This window comes from Oryx dammah, unplaced genomic scaffold (genome assembly GCF_014754425.2).
Source record: "Oryx dammah isolate SB20612 unplaced genomic scaffold, SCBI_Odam_1.1 HiC_scaffold_6, whole genome shotgun sequence".
Lineage (NCBI taxonomy): Eukaryota > Metazoa > Chordata > Mammalia > Artiodactyla > Bovidae > Oryx > Oryx dammah.
This window is the reverse complement of record NW_024070190.1, coordinates 33,438,581-33,455,318: the sequence shown is the minus strand read 5'-3', so window position 1 is coordinate 33,455,318 and position 16,738 is coordinate 33,438,581. Positions and strand designations below refer to the sequence as shown.

The 16,738-nt window shown below is 51.1% G+C and overlaps 1 protein-coding gene across 3 annotated transcripts; it reads right to left on the bottom strand.

The window, feature by feature from the left end:
* Positions 1-5,896: 5,896 nt before the first annotated feature.
* On the bottom strand, positions 5,897-16,487 carry TYSND1 (trypsin like peroxisomal matrix peptidase 1). Of its 3 annotated transcripts, none has more exons than XR_005721327.1 (4): positions 14,844-16,487; positions 12,751-12,881; positions 11,308-11,743; positions 5,897-9,107 (listed from the first exon to the last, which is right to left on the bottom strand). XR_005721327.1 is itself a non-coding variant. In XM_040242183.1 (4 exons), exons 1-4 carry the CDS (start codon positions 16,013-16,015, stop codon positions 8,890-8,892), a joined length of 1,707 nt encoding a protein of 568 aa, XP_040098117.1. In that variant the 5' UTR covers positions 16,016-16,487; the 3' UTR covers positions 5,897-8,889. The 3 variants fall into 3 exon arrangements, 2 of the variants coding, with proteins under 2 accessions (XP_040098117.1, XP_040098118.1); XM_040242183.1 differs by having other exon boundaries at positions 11,558-11,743; XM_040242184.1 differs by lacking the exon at positions 11,308-11,743.
* Between the last annotated feature and the right edge of the window lie 251 nt (positions 16,488-16,738).

Sequence of the window (16,738 nt, the reverse complement as noted above, 5' to 3'; positions counted from 1 at the left end):
CAGCCCAGCGTGGCAGGATGGCACAAGCCTCCAGGCCCTGGTGAAGACTGTCCAGGGCAATGGGGAGCCCCTGCTGGGTTTGTTTGTTGGGTTTGTTGTTTGGGGTTTTTTTTGGTTTTGGTTTTGGTTTATTTTTGGTCACAGCATGAGGGATGTTAGTTCCCTAACCAGGGATCAAACCCATGCTCCTGCAGTGGAAGCGTGGAGACCTAACCACTGGACCACCAGGGAAGTCCCACTGCTGGGTTTTAAGCAGAAGAGTGAGGTCTGAGTTAAGTTGGAAGGTGAAAAGATGGGGGAATGGAGGGCTGCCTGAAACTCGGGGAACTAGGAGGAGGAGAGTCCAGGGGGAAGAAGAAAGCGGTTGGACTCTGTCAAGAAACATACTGATGTAAACTGGAGGTAGGATCGAGTCAATTTGGTGACAGATAAGCCATCTTCTGGAGAAGGAAATGGCAACCCACTCTAGTGTTCCTGCCCGGAGAATCCCACAGACAGAGGAGCCTGGCAGGCCACAGTCCACGGGGTCGCCAAGAGTCAGACACAACTTAGCGAAACAGCAAAGCCATCTTCATCTATTTAATGCAAATATTAGCACTAACACGAAGCGTTGTAGAAGAGTTGATGGAAAAAAAAATAAAGAAAAGGTTCAGTGAGATCATTTGTGTGAAGTGTATTAGTATGTTGCCTGGCACGCAGCAGCAGAGTACAGAGCAGCCGTTTATTACAGCTCTTTGATATAAGGGAATTAGGTTGCCCAAGGCTATGACGCAGAACATTGGCAGCTTCCTCTCTCCCAGCCCTGTGCTCTTTTGAATGGTGCCCTTTATTGCCTTGGTTTTCATGACTGTTTATGCTAGAAGTAAGCATTTCTGTACCTTTTCCAAAAGCTGTGGTCAGAGGTCTTGTTTTCAATACCTCTGGCGTAGGGAGTGTTGTGAGTAATTCCATCTAGAAGATGCTGGTACCCAGAATCATCTCAATGTGGAGGAGGAGCTGGCATCCTCCCATGAACATACCATGCTCATCATTAGCCTATACACCTCAGGCTGCATCTGCTGGTCCTTGGGAATCCTCCCATCTCCTCCCATCCAGCTGGCACCCTGCCCAGTGAGAACATGAGCTGAAGAAAAGAACACAGTCAGAGGCATGGGAGTCTGCACCTCCTTCTCTCAGGCCTTGAGGTCACAGAAGAGCAACTGTGCCAGAGTGTGGGGTATAGAGAGCCCATAAGCCCTGCCTATCCCACCCCTGCCTCTCAGGGATGCATCAGAGAGCCCCGAGTTGGCTTTGATGTTCTGGGTGCAGTGAGCCTTCATTTGTCCTGGGCTTTGCAAACTTCCAAATAGCTTGTATCTCCTCATAGTCCTTCTGAAACCCCTAGAGGAAAATGGTGTGTGTGTGGGTCGGGGGGGAACGCACACAGTCATGCCCAACTCTTTTCAACCCAATAGACTGTAGCCTGCCAGGCTCCTCTGTCCATGGGGATTCTCCAGGCAAGAATACTGGAGTGGACTGCCATTTCCCACTCCAGGGCATCTTCCTGACCTGGGGATCAAACCCACGTCCCTTGTGTCTCCTACATTGGCGGGCAGGTTCTTTACCGCTAGCACCACCTGGGAAGATCTAGAGGAAAGTGCGGTGTGTGGGGGAGGTTGTTAAACTCTGACACTGAGGATAAACACCACCATTGACTAGCTCTTTGGGGCAGAGACCTGGCTTTGCTGGACTTTGAGTCCCCAGCATCTGGCACTGACCCCAGCCCTTGGTTCCCTCAGAGTTCACTAATGTTTGCTTAAATGATTTTAAAAATATATTTATTTGGCCACACTGGGGCTTAGTTGTGGCCTGCGGGATCTTTTGCTGTGGTGCACACACTCTTTAGTTATGGAACTCGTGCTCAGTAGTTCTGGTGCACAGGCTTAGTTTCTCTGAGGTATATGTGGGATCTTAGTTCCCCAACCAGGAATTGAACCCAAGTCCCCTGCATTGTGAGGCAAATTCTTAACCTCTAGACCACCAGGGAAGTCCCTGCTTAAATGATTTTTAAAAATTAAGATATAATTCACATACCATAAAATTCACTTTTAAAACGTAAGACAATGGGGTGAAGGCTATGTAATCCTCACCATTATCTAACTCCAGGATATTCCATCGTTTAGTTGCTAAGTCATGTCTGACTCCTGGTGACCACATGGACTGAGGCCTGCCAGGTTCCTCTGTCCATGGAATTCTCCAGGCAGGAATACTGGAGTGGGTTGCCATTTCCTTCTCCAGGGGATCTTCCAAACCTAGGAATCAAACCCGGGTCTCCTGCATTACAGGCAGATTCTTTACCTACTGAGCTATAAGGGAAGCCCAAAATGTTAGTTGCTCACTCATGTCTTTGTGACCCCAAGGACCCATAGCTGTCCATGGGATTCTCCAGGCAAGAATACTGGAGAGGGTTGCCATGCCCTTCTCCAGGGGATATTCCTGACCCAGGGATCGAACCCACGTCTCCTGCACTGCAGGTGGATTCTTTACTGTCTGAGCCACCAGGGAAGCCCAGGATATTTGCATCACTCCAGAAAGAAACCTCACACTCAATAAGCAGTCCCTCTCCACTCCTGCCTCCATCCGGCCCCTGACAACCAGAATGATTCATATCTGATGAAACAACCCTACCAGTACTCCTAGAAACATAGTAACTAATATTTGTTGAACACAAACTAAGTGCTTTGAATAGCTTTTCAAATTTACTTTACACGTGGGTCCTCCAAGGTAAGTCTTATTCATCTCCACTTCACAGATGAGGAAACTGAAACTCAAGCTAATAAATCAGCAAAATCACATAGTTAGTAAAGGAGAGGAGCTGGGTCTTGACCCTAAAACCAGGACATCATCGCTAAGGGAGCCAGAGGTCACTGAGCAGGCATAGGAGAGACTCAATGGTGAGTCACACAGGCATCAGAAGTTCACTGGGCACGTGCCCTGGCGCTGTGGGAAACGGCCTGCCTGGGGCAGGGACACAGCTCTGGGGCTTGGGAAGGTCAAGGAGAGTTTTGTGGAAGGACTGGACCGATACAGGTGAAGTGGATTCCAATCAGCAGGGTACCAGGAAAGGACTTATTTAAATTGCAGCACAAACCTGAAGCTGGGAGGGAGGAGAGAGAGACATGCAGTGGCCCATGCTGGGTTTGGGGCGTGGCTTGCAGGGCTGGTATGGCCCATCTCCAAGGACCTGACCCACACCAGGAAAACTAGGGGAAGTGTGACTGTCATTCAACACCTTCTTGGCAACCAGGGAACACCTTGATTCAAGAGAGGGGAGGGGGTCCCAGTGGAACCTTCTTGTCCCCATATCACTCCTCTCTTCCCACTCAACAGTATACATATCTTTGGCACTGAAAATCATGGCTCCTTGCCTAACGAGGGACTTTTGTCTTTGAATTTCCAGATGCTGGAGGGACCAGGGAGATACAATTCAGATGCCCTAACGTCAGTAGTTCTATGGAACCTTAATGATTAGTAGGGGGACTTCCCTGGCAGCCCAGTGGTTAAGAGTGTGAGCTCGTAATGCCAGGGACACGGATTCAATCCCTGATCAGGGAATTGAGATCCTGCATGTTGCATAGCACGGCCAAAATAGTTAGAAAAAAGTGAAAGATGGGAACCTTGAATTTAAAAAACAATAATAATAGTAGGAACATCAGGCAGATTGTCTAATATCCCAGAACCTAAGAGGAGGACGCACTGCTGGCTCTCAGCAAGGCCTGAAGGCATACATTCCCTGACAGCAACAGGTGTCTCTACTGCTGGCTCCCAGGGCTGGGAGGAGCGCCATGGTACTCGGATCAACTCAAGGGCCCAGAGAAACAGAAGCGGTATTCCCATTTGAGGAAGGGACAACTCTTAACTTTATCTGAAGAACCTGGTCAGTTTTAGCGAAATTCACAACCCTCAAACAACGGGGGGAATCCTCCAGTTTCTTCTCTCCCTTGAAATGTGGTTTGGCAGAGTGCTCACAGCTAGGGGAAGGCTACATTCATGAAGCTAGGTTCTACTGCTGTGACAAGCAGCCCCCCCAGTCTAATGGCTCAAATACAACAGAAGTGCATTACTTGCCTGGGCTTCAGTACCTGGCCAGTGGACTGGTTAACGCAGCTGCCCACCCCACACCATCATCCAGGGACCAGCTAAAGGGGCTGCCTTCACCAAGCGGCTGCCAAGGTGTCTTTTAAGGGATGTCTCCACTCCCAGCGGGTGGGGGTAAGGGCACAGAAAAGGCCGGACCTGGAAGTGGGGTACCTCCCTTCTGTGCTTTGGAACTCATGGACACACCTGACCGTGGGGATGGCCAGGAGATGCTGTCCAATAATGCATGGGCGGAAAGAAGAGAGGAAAACATCCTGTGTCTGCCCTGCTGACCGAGGTCTTAGCCTCCCTGGTTTACTTCCCGTGCTACTGCTTGTCCTTTCTCAGGCTCCTGCGGGTTCCTGCTCTTAGACACTGGCAGCCCCAGGCTCTTCACTGCACCTGCTCCCAGATGTAGCAAGGCATGAGAAAATGATGGGCTCAAGCAGATATTTGCTCTCTTGGACATTTATTGAGAAAATCTGATAATGGGGCATGTGACAAGGAAATCTAGAGGTAAAAGGTCATGGAGAGAAGGGCCAGAAAGACCAAATTGTACTAACACAGGAGGAGAGACTCAGTGCCCAGAAGGCCAGAGGAGAGGAAGCAAAGCAGAGAGGGATGCTGAGTCATCACTCATGCCGAGAGGGCCCTAGAGCTTCCCCAGGCCAAGCCACTTTCTAGCACCTGTGCAGGAGCATCTAACACCAAACTGACTTTTATTTTGGTAATACAAGTGAGTCTTCATTCCTAAAGCAGCACTAAAACAAGACCTAGCTTGGCAGAGCCAGCCAGCTCTCCACAAAGGTCGTTCTCCCCTTCTATGGCACAGGGGGCCTGCCGAGGAGCATCTGCCAGCCAGGGACTACGTTGCCAATCTCCCCCACACCACTTTGCTGCTGGCTGGGGCCAGATTCTCATGGAAGGAATGTGAGCAGGAGCGATTATAATGTCACTTCTGGGCTGAAGCAGTTAAGAAGCAAGGGTGACTTTCTTCCCTTTTTACTAATGAAGTAAAAAAAATCACGAGGCAGGCTTGTGCAAAGCAGTAATGGTGGCCTGTTTAAGAGCAGCATCAGAGCAGAGAGGCAGGGACACAGCCTGATGGGGTCAGAAGATTGGCTACATGTAGGGGGTGGAACAAACAAGTTAATATATTGAGGATAACGGAGCTGTGTTTCCCACTGAAAGGAGGGAGGTACCAATATGAAAAGGGGACAGCTAGAATGAACCTTGTGGTATTGAGCTTGTAGTTTCAAACTGCAACTGTCGGTGTTAACTCGTGGCTTACAATATATAGAGACAGAAATAAATGCAGATCTACGTTCTGTCTACTGAGAGGGCCTGGGAGCAGCAACACCTCAGTGAGAAGCATACCCAGTACCTAGATATTTGTTTCTAAATACCATTCTCTAATGAAAAAGGACCCCAGAGAAGTGACTGATTCCAGGGAAAGTGCAAGGTAGGTCTAGAACAGTACGTTTTAAAGGAAGTTCTCAAAGAATGATGGGGAGGGGACTTCCTTGGTGGTCCAATGGTTAAGACTCCTTGCTCCCAGCAGGGGGCCGAGGATTAATCCCTGGTGGGGGAACTAGATCCCACATGCCACAACTAAGTGTTCCTGTGCCACAAGTGAGACCCGGCACGGCCAACTAAATTAATTTAAAAAAAAAAAAATGATGAGGAGAGGCCAAAAGAACACAGAAGTTAGTTTGAAGGAGTTCCCACCAGCCAATAGGGACAATTTGGGCATCAAAATAATGACAATAATAGATTATAATCCACTGATTAAAATACAAATCCATGATTCCACAAAAACATAGTTAAACAGAGAGAAGGGAAAGCTTTCACTTCAATAGAATGCCCATGAATAAATGTAGGAGGAAAAATGAAAACAAAAGATTACCATTTGGCAAACATTAAAGTTATTTTGTCAAGGGACATCAATGCGTGATAAGCATAGTAGATGAAACTGGGTGGGGAACAGTATTTTTACACAGTCTTCAAATATTTCCACACAAATACCTATTAATGACAAACAAAAAAGAAAATTTATAGTGGAGAAACCTAGCAGGCATCATCTTAGTCAAAGAATTGATATTATCATCTGTTATTTGACAAAGATCGTGTGACACCCAGGAGGAGAAAATGAGAAGACATCACTAGTGTAATATCCCAAAGATGTACATCCTGAATCTAATCATGTGGAAGTAGGGACAAACCCACACCAAGACACAGTCTACAGAATGACTTCAGGAAGGTCAAGGGCATCAAACTCAAGGAAAGACTAGGAGCTGCTCCACGTCAAGGTGGGGAGAGAGCCACGGCAAATGGGTACAATTCATGATCCCAGATGAGCTCTTTTTGTCACGGAGAACATCACTGGGGTGTTTGGCACAGGCGGTAAGGGGTGTCTGGGGGAAGGGTGTGTCAGGATTCTTGCTACTTTTCTGTAAGTCTGAAACTGTTTCAAAATAAAAAATAATTTTTTTAAAAAAGAAGCCATAATATCTTCTCCACTCTCTCTTGCCCCACCCACTAGCAGGATACAGAAGACCTGCTAGGGTCTGAGGTCCCAGGCCCAGGGATAAGAGCTGTAGAAGGGAAGGAGTTCGGGTCCCTTAACCCCAAATGCATGACAGCCACCACCACCCCAACTTTCCTGGTCAGGTGCACGACTTTGGACTTTCTATGAGCAATGAACACACTTCTATTGTCTTTAGCCACTGAACTGGGGGAGAGGGGACCTTTTCCTGCATTATCCTAACTCATGGGACTTACTCAACAGCCTGCTCTGCTCTCCACTTGAGGTCCCACAGACACCCCAGGGAAACATCTTGTCCCTAAACTTGCCAGCCACTCATCACCATCCTGGCCAGAGACCCAGCACCGCTTGACCCCTCTTGTCTCTCTGCGTCGCCCCACATCCAATCAAGCCCACTTCCGGTGTCACGCTGGAGCTTCTCCATACCCACCAGGCCTGCCTCGGCCGTCTTCCCCTCACCAGGCCCATTGTCACTGGTTCTCTAGCCTCCGTTCCAATCTTTTCTCCACTAAGCCTGGCAAGACATATGTATAGTACCACAATTCCTTGTCCCAGGCCCTGCTGCCTTCAACCTGGACACCCTCCCTGTTTCCAGCCCATCTGGTAAACACTTTAGTCTCCCCTCAGGGTTCAACTCGTGAGTCACATGGATGAATCCTTGCTTGATCCTCCATCCTTGGGGCCCTTGGACACAGTCTTCCATCTGAACAGGGCAGAGAGGCCCTGCTTGCTCCACTAATCAGGGCAGGGTGGGGGGCACACACCCGTTTCCCCAGCACAGCCTGAGCTCCTTGGCACCCACACATGCTGGAATAAATCCTCTCCCCTCCCACTCATAGCCAAGTCAGACCCCAGCCCTCCTTCGCCACCCATTAATTCACTACAGGCTTTCATTCGAGCTATTAAAACATTTGCCCTCTGGCCCCTTTCCTAATCCACACAGAGGAGAATCACTGTCTCCAGAGTGTTCTGTGGTTGCCCAGAGCCGGCACTCAACAAATAGATATTGAAACAAAGTACTCAGAGCAATTCTCTCTGCTTAGATTAGAGCCCCACCCCATTTCACTCCTGTCCCAGTTGTTCCCAAATTGCATTCAATCTGTCAATGATTTAACAATTATTTCTTGAAGGCTGGCGCACACAAGGCCCTGGGCATGCAATACATGTTCCTGATTTCAGGGGTTGGTCTTAACTCCTAGAGGCCACCGTGGCCTTGTTCACCTTTGAATTCCCCAACTCCTGTCCATTCCCAGGCCTGGCACAGCTAGGCACCCTGTAAACACCTGCTACCAGGCCAGGACCACTACTGACCCAGGCCTACAAGCCCATCTAGGGCTGACTGGCACTACAACCAGCTACTAGGTCGAGTCTGACACGTCCTGTGAGATCAAACCCCACTGAGACAGCAGGACAGAAAGTGTGTACTTCTGTGCCTGGAGCTTTCCTATTCCCCATTCAACTCTTGAAACAAAGAAAGAAAAAAGAATCTGACATACAAGGACCCATCCCTTGGAGGTCCTGTTTATTCCTGAACCCCAACCAGACAGCCCAGCAAGACACATCCCACCCCTCCACCCCACCCCACCCCAGATCCCTGAGGCCCATTTCACGGGCTGGAAGACTAAGGCACTGTGTCCGAGTGCCCCAGAGGTCAGGGCACCTGACATACGGAAAGCCGGGAGTCCTGGCTTCCAGGGATGCCACTGCTGGCCCACGGAACAGGACGACGCTTCTTCCTGCACCTCTGGTCTTCGGAGCAGAGCCCCTCTGCTGAGGTTTTCCGAGGGAGCCCCAGTGCTCTATCAGTGCCATTCTGACCGAGGGCAGAGAGGAGCCAGGGCCACAGGGAAGATGCTGCTCCAGGCGGCCAGCGACCATCGGGTGACGGGGGACAGACTCGAGACCAGGACTGGGCCTGCCTTGCAGCCCGCATCTCTGTCAGGACCAGGGCTGTCGTACGGCTGTCCTGAGTTCGCCAGAAGGGAAGGAGCAGAGCTCAGTCTACTGTCAGGGGGCAGAGAGAGAAAGCACCTCCAAACAGCCTGCCCGGTAAGAGGTCCGCAGAGGCTAAAGAGACGTTTGGTCCAGACTCCAGAGCTGAGCAAGGTGGGTAGTCAAGGGGAGGCAACTGGGCCCTGGTGGGTCCCATCTGGATCATGAGGCCCCCAGCATCAGCCCTCCCCACGGCATCAAAGGGCTGCTCTCCCCCGCAGAGGGGTGACACAGCTTCAGAGCTTGCTCCGCAGGGCCTCTGCTGGGGGCCGCTGCAGCCGCCACACCACCCTCACTGGCTCGGAGGCGCGGTCTAGCTGGCGGAAGCCACCCAAGTCGCCTGTCTGGCTGTACTGCTGCAGGGCTGGCTGGAGCACCGTGATGGGGATGCTGAAGTTCAGGTGGGGGTATGTGGCCCCTGTGTTATTGTCCCGGGTGTTGCTGGCAACGATGCCTGTTCAGAAGACAGAGAGGAAAAGAGGGTATGAGCGAAGGCTCAGGGAAGGGAGGGAGACCCACCTCTATCCTGGAGGCCCTAGGCCTGTGGGGGACGGGGGTGCTGAATACGCCTCATAGTGACAGACACCAGGCTTCATGTATTGACATAGGCCCCTTACACCCCACTCCTCCTTCCTGGCTTTACTTTCTCCCTAGCACTATAAGGATCTGACACACTATGTCTCACTTATTTTGTTATTTTTCTCTCCAACTTCTGTTATCTTTCAGCTCCATGAGGGCCGGGCTGCTGTGTTTTATTCATAATCTCCCCAGAACCTGGAAGAGTGCCTGGCATAGCAAGACCTCAACACGTACTTGGTGAGTGAATGAATAAATGAATCAGACTCGCACATAAGTTTTGGGTGGCCGGCTCAGTGCATGTGTATGAATTTTTTGAAGAAAATTTTAGGCTTACAGAAGTCTTGCCCAAATAGTACAGAGTTCCTGTACATCCTGCACCCAGCTTTTCCTTATGTCACCACACCACATTGATCAAAACCAAGAAATTAAGCTTCGTGAAATGCTATTAACTAGAGTACAGAACTCACTTAGACGGACCAGGGTTTGCACTAATGCTCTTTTTCTGATCCCACGTGGCATTTAGTCATCAAGTCTCCTAGGTCTCCTCCTATCTGAGTCACTTCCAGTCTTTACCTTTCACAGCCTTGACACTTTGAAGAGTACAGGTCAGTTATTCTGTAGAATGTCCCTCAATTTGGGTTGACCTGATGTTTTCTCAAGATTAAGACTGAGGTGATAGGGCGTGCCTGATAGTCCAGTGGTTAAAAATCTGGCTTACAATACAAGGGACACCAGTTCAATCCCTGGTCTGGGAAGATCCTCTATGCTATGGGGCAACTAGGCCCATGTGCTACAACTACTGAGCTTCATTTCTCCAACATTTACTAATAGAAATTCTTCCATAAGGGAAAGCTATCCTTTGGCTCCATTTTTAAATCCATTCAATATTAACTTATATTAGTATAGACTGACGAGTATTCATTCTTTTCTTGGGTTACAATGCAATACTACTGCTATTTGTTTTGTTGTTCAAATTGTTCCAACAGGAGCTCCTGCACATCAGCTCTTGGGTTTTTCAACATTTGACATGCTCATCATTTGGTTTTTCTTAGAGTTTCCTTCCTTTCCAGCACCACAAAGCAGCCCTGGAATCAGTCAGTTCCTGGTTCTTTTTATTAGAGAATGACTCTTAGAAACCAAGACATGGACTCTTGGCATGCTCATTGCCACTGGAGTGTCACTGGCTTCTGGCCTCTCTCAGCAGACCGAGATAAGAGACATAGGTATACACATATACACACCCACAAACTCATGCATACATGCATTTATATTTATCTCTGTATCCACTTATCTGTACACATCTTTTAGAAGGTCAACCAGTATATGGGAGAGAGATGGAATGCAGACTAGGATGAATGCACCTAACTGTCTTTCAAATGAATCACATAACCATTCTGAAGGGGAAGGAGCTAATCTAAGAAACTTTGGAAAACAGCCTTTTGACTGGACACTTTAAGGCTAAAGAACGGTACTCGCTCAAATATTGTCTTCTAGTTGGTAAATCTGTTTCTCACAGGGATGTGGTTAGGAATTCTGAAAGTACTTTTTTTGTACACTATAGTTGAAGAAATAAATAAATCTACTGCAGCTAGCAACAGAAAGGCAATGTTTCTCACTGTGGGAGAAAGCAGTCAGAAATAAGGGAAGGGGAAGGCTTGCATGAACCCTGTGTGCTGGACTGTAGGTGGAGGTATCCATGTGGACTCATGGTTGGCTTTTTTTAAAACAGATTAAAAAAAAAACCAAACGAGTTAACAAAATTTTTAAATCAAAAGATTTAAGAAATACATATTTATTGAAAAAAAAAGAGTTCACACTTCCTTGTGAAAAACTGTAAAGTCAGCCAGTGTTAGGCCCACATATCTTTGTAATGAGGCAAGAATGTGCTAGAGTTGAGTGGTGTTCACCCCGTTTTTCCTTTACCCTCCACTCACTGAAGACTCACTCACTCACTCACTCATTCATTCACTCATTCACTTTACCTGCCCAACTGGTAGGTTGGGCTTTTGAGTTTGCGACCCTTGGACTCATCCAACTACTGAGTTTCACAGATCAAATGATATTAAGTGACTTACCTAAGGTCGTGGAGTGCCTTAGTGGCAGAGAAAGGACTAGAACCCAGATCTCTTCCCTCCAAGCCCAGCATCCATCCTCTCCGACCTCAGAAGCACAACAGTCCAAAAACCTTGGCTAATTACCCCTGGGCGTAAGGCCCCTCATCTTTCCAGACAGAGGGTGGCTCCCAGGGCTGGCCACTGAGCACTCGTGGGTGAGACTGAGGCTCTGGCCAGGGGAAGGCTGGGAGAGGGCCAAGGAGCTGGTTACCCAGGAGGTCCCCGGAGCATGCAGAGAAGAGAGGTCCCCCGCTGGAGCCACCATGCACGGCACACGTGGTCTGCAGCATCACCGGTGTGTCATCCACCTGCACCACAGCCGACAGGATGCCTGAGGTCACTGAGGGCCCACAAGCCTGGCCGAAGACACCGAAGCCCACTACACTGACAGCCTCGCCTGCCAGGGAAGGAAGGAGGGTTAAGCTGGGGAGCCTCCTCTGTCTGGCAGGACTCATACACTCGCCAAGCCCCCTCCCTACCGGTCCTCTCCAAATTTCCAAACCCTGTCTGCCTTTCTAGTTTCTGCTCAGACGCCTGTTGCCTCCATGAGAACTTTCCCCAGGCCCCTACAGAAAGAGGTCAGGACCTCACTGTATCTGCTCCGTCACTTCTCTTCAGCCCTCATTCCCCTTCTGGACTGGGTAGTCACTTTTTAGGATTCCTAGCATCTAGCCAGGGGCTCAATACATGTTTGTGGAATTAACACCCAACTCCTGGGACTAAAAAGTCTATTGGTGAAAACAAAACGCTGACAATGACTACAAAATGGGCACCACCTTCCTTCACCAAGTGCTTTACAGGCAATATTTCACCCAGTCCTCACAAGACCTAGGAGTAAGTAGCATGATCCCCATTTTACAAATGTGGAAACCAAGACAAAGAATATTAAGTTGGCTGTCCAAGGATACAGGGCTACTAAGTGGCAGAAGAGATGCCAAAGCAGTGAGCTCATAATCCTTGTTACGTTATAACAAATCACATCCACAAACCAAAACATCTGGTACTTCTGTGGCAGCATCACAAGGCCTTTTACTCAGATCATGCCACTGGAGCCTCACAGACCAGCCTGTAGTGTTATAAGGAGTCCTCAAGTTTCAGCACCTCCACACTTCACTGCTGTGGGGCCTCAGGAAATAGACATGCTTTTTACCTTCCGCTGAGAATTCACCTGCCCCCCCACCCCCCGGCCCAGCCCTGTGGGCATGCTGAGCACAGCAAGGAGGCCTCTAAGAGCAACTCCAGCCAAAGCACTGTAACCAGGATGCAACAAGGTGCCAGCTTGACTCCAGCAGGAGTGAGGAAGGAAGCTGACCTGAGGAGCTGGCCCCTGATCTGTAGGCTTGATGTGCCCAACACTGATTTTCCAAGGTCCTTTCCTAACCAAAGGGACCCTTTGTTCATTACCTTCATGGAACTGCTCAGCGGGCACAGGGACAGGGACACCATCTAGGTCATCCTCCAAGCTCAAAACTGCTATGTCATAGGGAGACGTCTCCTGGGTGGCAAACACCACGCGTCCCCAGATTATGGCACTCCTGGACACAAGAGAAACCAAATGACAGGTTAGCTCTCCCAACCTTTAGCACTGGGAGGAAGCAAAACAATGAGTAACAGTGAAAATCATGAACTTGGGACTCAAAAGATTTAGTGTTAGCCCTGGAACATACCCGCAAGCAACTCTGGGCACATCACTTAGCTGTTCTGTGGAATTTCCAAACATGCTTTACAAGTGCAGAGTACCTCTCTAGACAGGTTCCTGCACATTATCATGATCACAGACACCCAGCACCCAGGGAGCACTGTGGGCCAGGCCTGGTGTTAATGTTCTATGGACATCATTTCATTCAGTCCTCAGAGCAGCCCCATGAACTAGACACTGGTATTATCTCCATTTCAGATGGTGCTTTTGAGGCCCAGAGAGGTTGAGTAAATATATCTCACAGTCACACAGTTCGTGGGAGAAGGCAATGGCACCCCACTCCAGTACTCTTGCCTGGAAAATCCCACGGACGGAGGAGCCTGGTGCATTGCCGTCTGTGGGGTCGCACAGAGTCAGACACAACTGAAGCGACTTAGCAACAGCAGCAGCACCAGCACACAGTTAGCAGGAGAAGCCAGGGCTGATTTTCCCAGAGTCTTCCTTTTCTGCCTCATTTGATACCAACAGTCTTGTCATTCAGTGGGACAGACATGATACAATTTCATCCTCTGGGTCCGTGTTTATATAGATGCTAGCACTTCTACAGCTCTTACTATGTGGCAGTAAGAAGACTTTACATGTCAATTCCTGGGAAAGCAGCTTAGACAGATTAAGCACATTGCCCAAGATTATGCATGGCTGCCTGTTACACACTCTGCGGGAGTAGCTTCCAGACCTGGTGGGTTCCCTAGGACCAAGAGCATGTTGGGGTGGGGGACGGTAGGAGGGGGGAGGAATTGGGGACCGCACACAGAGGAAAATTCTCAGTATCAGTCTTCCCTATACAGTCATGGCCATCCTGTTGATTGTCAGAGGGGATTTCTATGGCAAAGCCAGGCTGCGTTAACCTTGGAAGTTCAGTAGAGGCGTTTGGGAAGATCTGGGCTGAGAAGTTGGGTTGGACCACGTACAGGAGACCAGGCATTAACACCAAGGTGCTATAGTGCTTTGTTTTGGCCTAGGTAAAACATCTGGGACTACAGAAGAAACAGAAAGAACATGTATTAGAAAATCAAGCCAAGAAGCCGAGGCTGCCAACTCCACTGTCAGAGCAAGTGAAAAGTCTAGAAAATCAAGCCAAGAAGCCGAGGCTGCCGACTCCACTGTCAAGAGCAAGTGAAAGTACATGACAGCAAGAGTGCTTTCCTTGCAGAGAGGGGACAAATGACTGTCTGAAGTTCTAAACTGGCAGCCAAGACCACCCCACAACTATTCAAAATATACCTATTTGCCTGGGCCCCACTCTAATACTCTTATTAGGTGGAACCCCATATCTGTCATTCTGATCCAGAAGGGATGTTCTGGTTAAGATCTAAGAGATAAAGCAAGTAAGAGTAAAAGGCTCCTCTCTTGCTCCAGGAGGGTGGCACCCTGGGCCCCTGGCATTTCACTAGGCATTCAGGGGAAAGAGAACAGGGTTAGGAAGACTCCATTTAAGGGCCTCTGGTGTGTGGGTGCAAGGCTAAGACAGAGGAGTTGCTCAGAAGGAATTCAGACTGGGAGTGGGAGCTCAATGATGCTTAGCCAGGGATGCTGAACGCCGCCACAGACCTCGAGTTGCTTGGCATCTTGCCCAAGTCCCATTCACCCTCTGCCAGGAGGCAAAGAACTCCTTACTCTGAGGTTCTGAGTACCAAGGATGAGAGGAGGGTCCCAGGTCCCTACACACAGTGCACCACCAAGGCATGAGCCTGAGACCAGAAGGCATCCGTAGTCCTCAGGATTATGACTTGAGGCCTGGAATCTAGACCTGACACCTGGTGAGGGAGTGGAGTGCGGGCAACCTTGAGGGCCTTACTTGGGGGTGGTGGAGCGCACCAGGACCCTCGCCGTCTCCCGAGGAGCCACATGTCGGCAGGTCACCACCAGACGGGGCGCCACGGCCACTCCGGAGCCCCAGACCGAACCACACTCCACCAGCACGGCCGCAGCTGCCCAAGGGGGCCCGGGGTCTCGGTATCGGAGGGGCAGGCCCCACGGGGCACCCATCTCAGGCGGTAGGAGGGCAGCCAGGGCGGCAGTGTCGGGGTGAAGGCGGTAGAGGGCGGCTCGGGCGACGCTGAGCAGTGGGGCGGCGGCGCAGAGCAGCGTGAGGCCCACCCACTCGCGGGCCTTCCAGCAAAGGGGTGCAGCCACCAGCGCCACCAACGCCCCCGCGGGCCGTGACGCGAACACGCCTCCACCCTCCGTGCCTGGCAGGCAGCGGGCATCGGTGAGCAGCAGCGGGCCGACCGAGTTGCTGAGCACGCCGCGGCTGAGCGTATTGAGAAAGATGTCCGGGCAGAAGGCCCCGAACGGGGAGCCGCAAGCTAGGAGCGGTGCGCCCTTGGGCACGTCCCCGAGAGGCGCCACGGCCAATACCGGCCCTCGCTCCTCCGCCTCCTTCTCCGTCTCTGGCCGCACGCGAAGCAGCGCGAACCACCCTAGCGCTCTCAGCTGGTCCTCCTCCTCCTCCTCCGACACCTCATCATCCGGTGCGGCGTTTGCAAAGCGCCACTGCTCGGCCTCCTCGCCGCCGAAGAGATGCGCGAAGTGACCCCGGAAGGCTGGGCAGCTCAACAGCAGCAGAAGCTCGGCGGGGCGCGGGGGCTGCAGTGGCCGCCCGCGAGGCCGGGAGGGCGGGCTGGTTTCCAGGCTGGCGCAGTGGGGCGTGCACAACCCCGGGCGACCCCGCTCCGCGCGGCCTGCGGGACTTGCGGCGGTTGGGCCCCACTGCACGTGCAGGCGCAGGTCGTCGCCGCAACTGTCTCCGGGCAGGAAGGTGGCGCTCGCAGCGGTCAGCGCCCCGCTGCCGGCCCGCAGGAAGGGGGTGAAGATGCCCCCATGGCACAGCACCAGGCCCGGGCGACGGTTCAGGATCACCCCGCTGCAGCTCCAGGAGCCTGCCTCGGGCTGCCCTGCCCGGGAGGCGCTCACGACGCAGCCCGCCTGCTCAGCTGCCCTCATGGCGGGCCCCCACTGACGCCCCATGGCCTCCGGGACGGCACACCGAGGGCTTCCCGAAGAGGGAGCGAGCGAGCAAGGACCACGACCGGAACCAGCTGACCCCACGTAGCGCCACCCAAAGCTGGAAGCAAGAGGCGCAAGCACTGTCCCAGGGCTTCCTCGTCAGGCCGGATTGGCTAAACCCCATTGGCTGGGCAAGGGGCCGAGTCCTGATTGGCTGCTGAGGCTGACCCCGCCTTTCCCCGCCCTAGACCGTTCAGGTCACCTGCGCAACGTAAGCCGGAGCTGTAGGACCGGAGGACGAGCCCCGGGAGAGTGACAGGAATATGGCTTTTACCGGGAGATAAGGGCGTGCTGGTCTTTCGGAGCCTAGTCTCGTCTCTGTTCGCTGAACTGCAGGAAAAGGGAATACAAATATGTGCTGACGTGCGTAGACTTGCCCAGTCCCTAACGGGTCCTGTCAGTATCTGCCCAGGTGTAGGAGACATCTGACCTCTGATCCCTGCGATAAGACGGGCAAAGAAGCCGTTCAGTACTTTGCAATTTTGTAAGTAAACCCTACAGCAATCCACTAGGAGATAATAGAGCTCATAAGATACAACTCGGGGGTCTTTTGTTATGCCAAAGACCACACTACCAATCTCATGGAAACTGGATTTGCTCAAAATAAAATTGGCCTTCCAAACTATGATAAACAGTTGTTGTTTAGTTGCTAAGTAGTGTCCAACTTTTTGTGAACCCATGGAC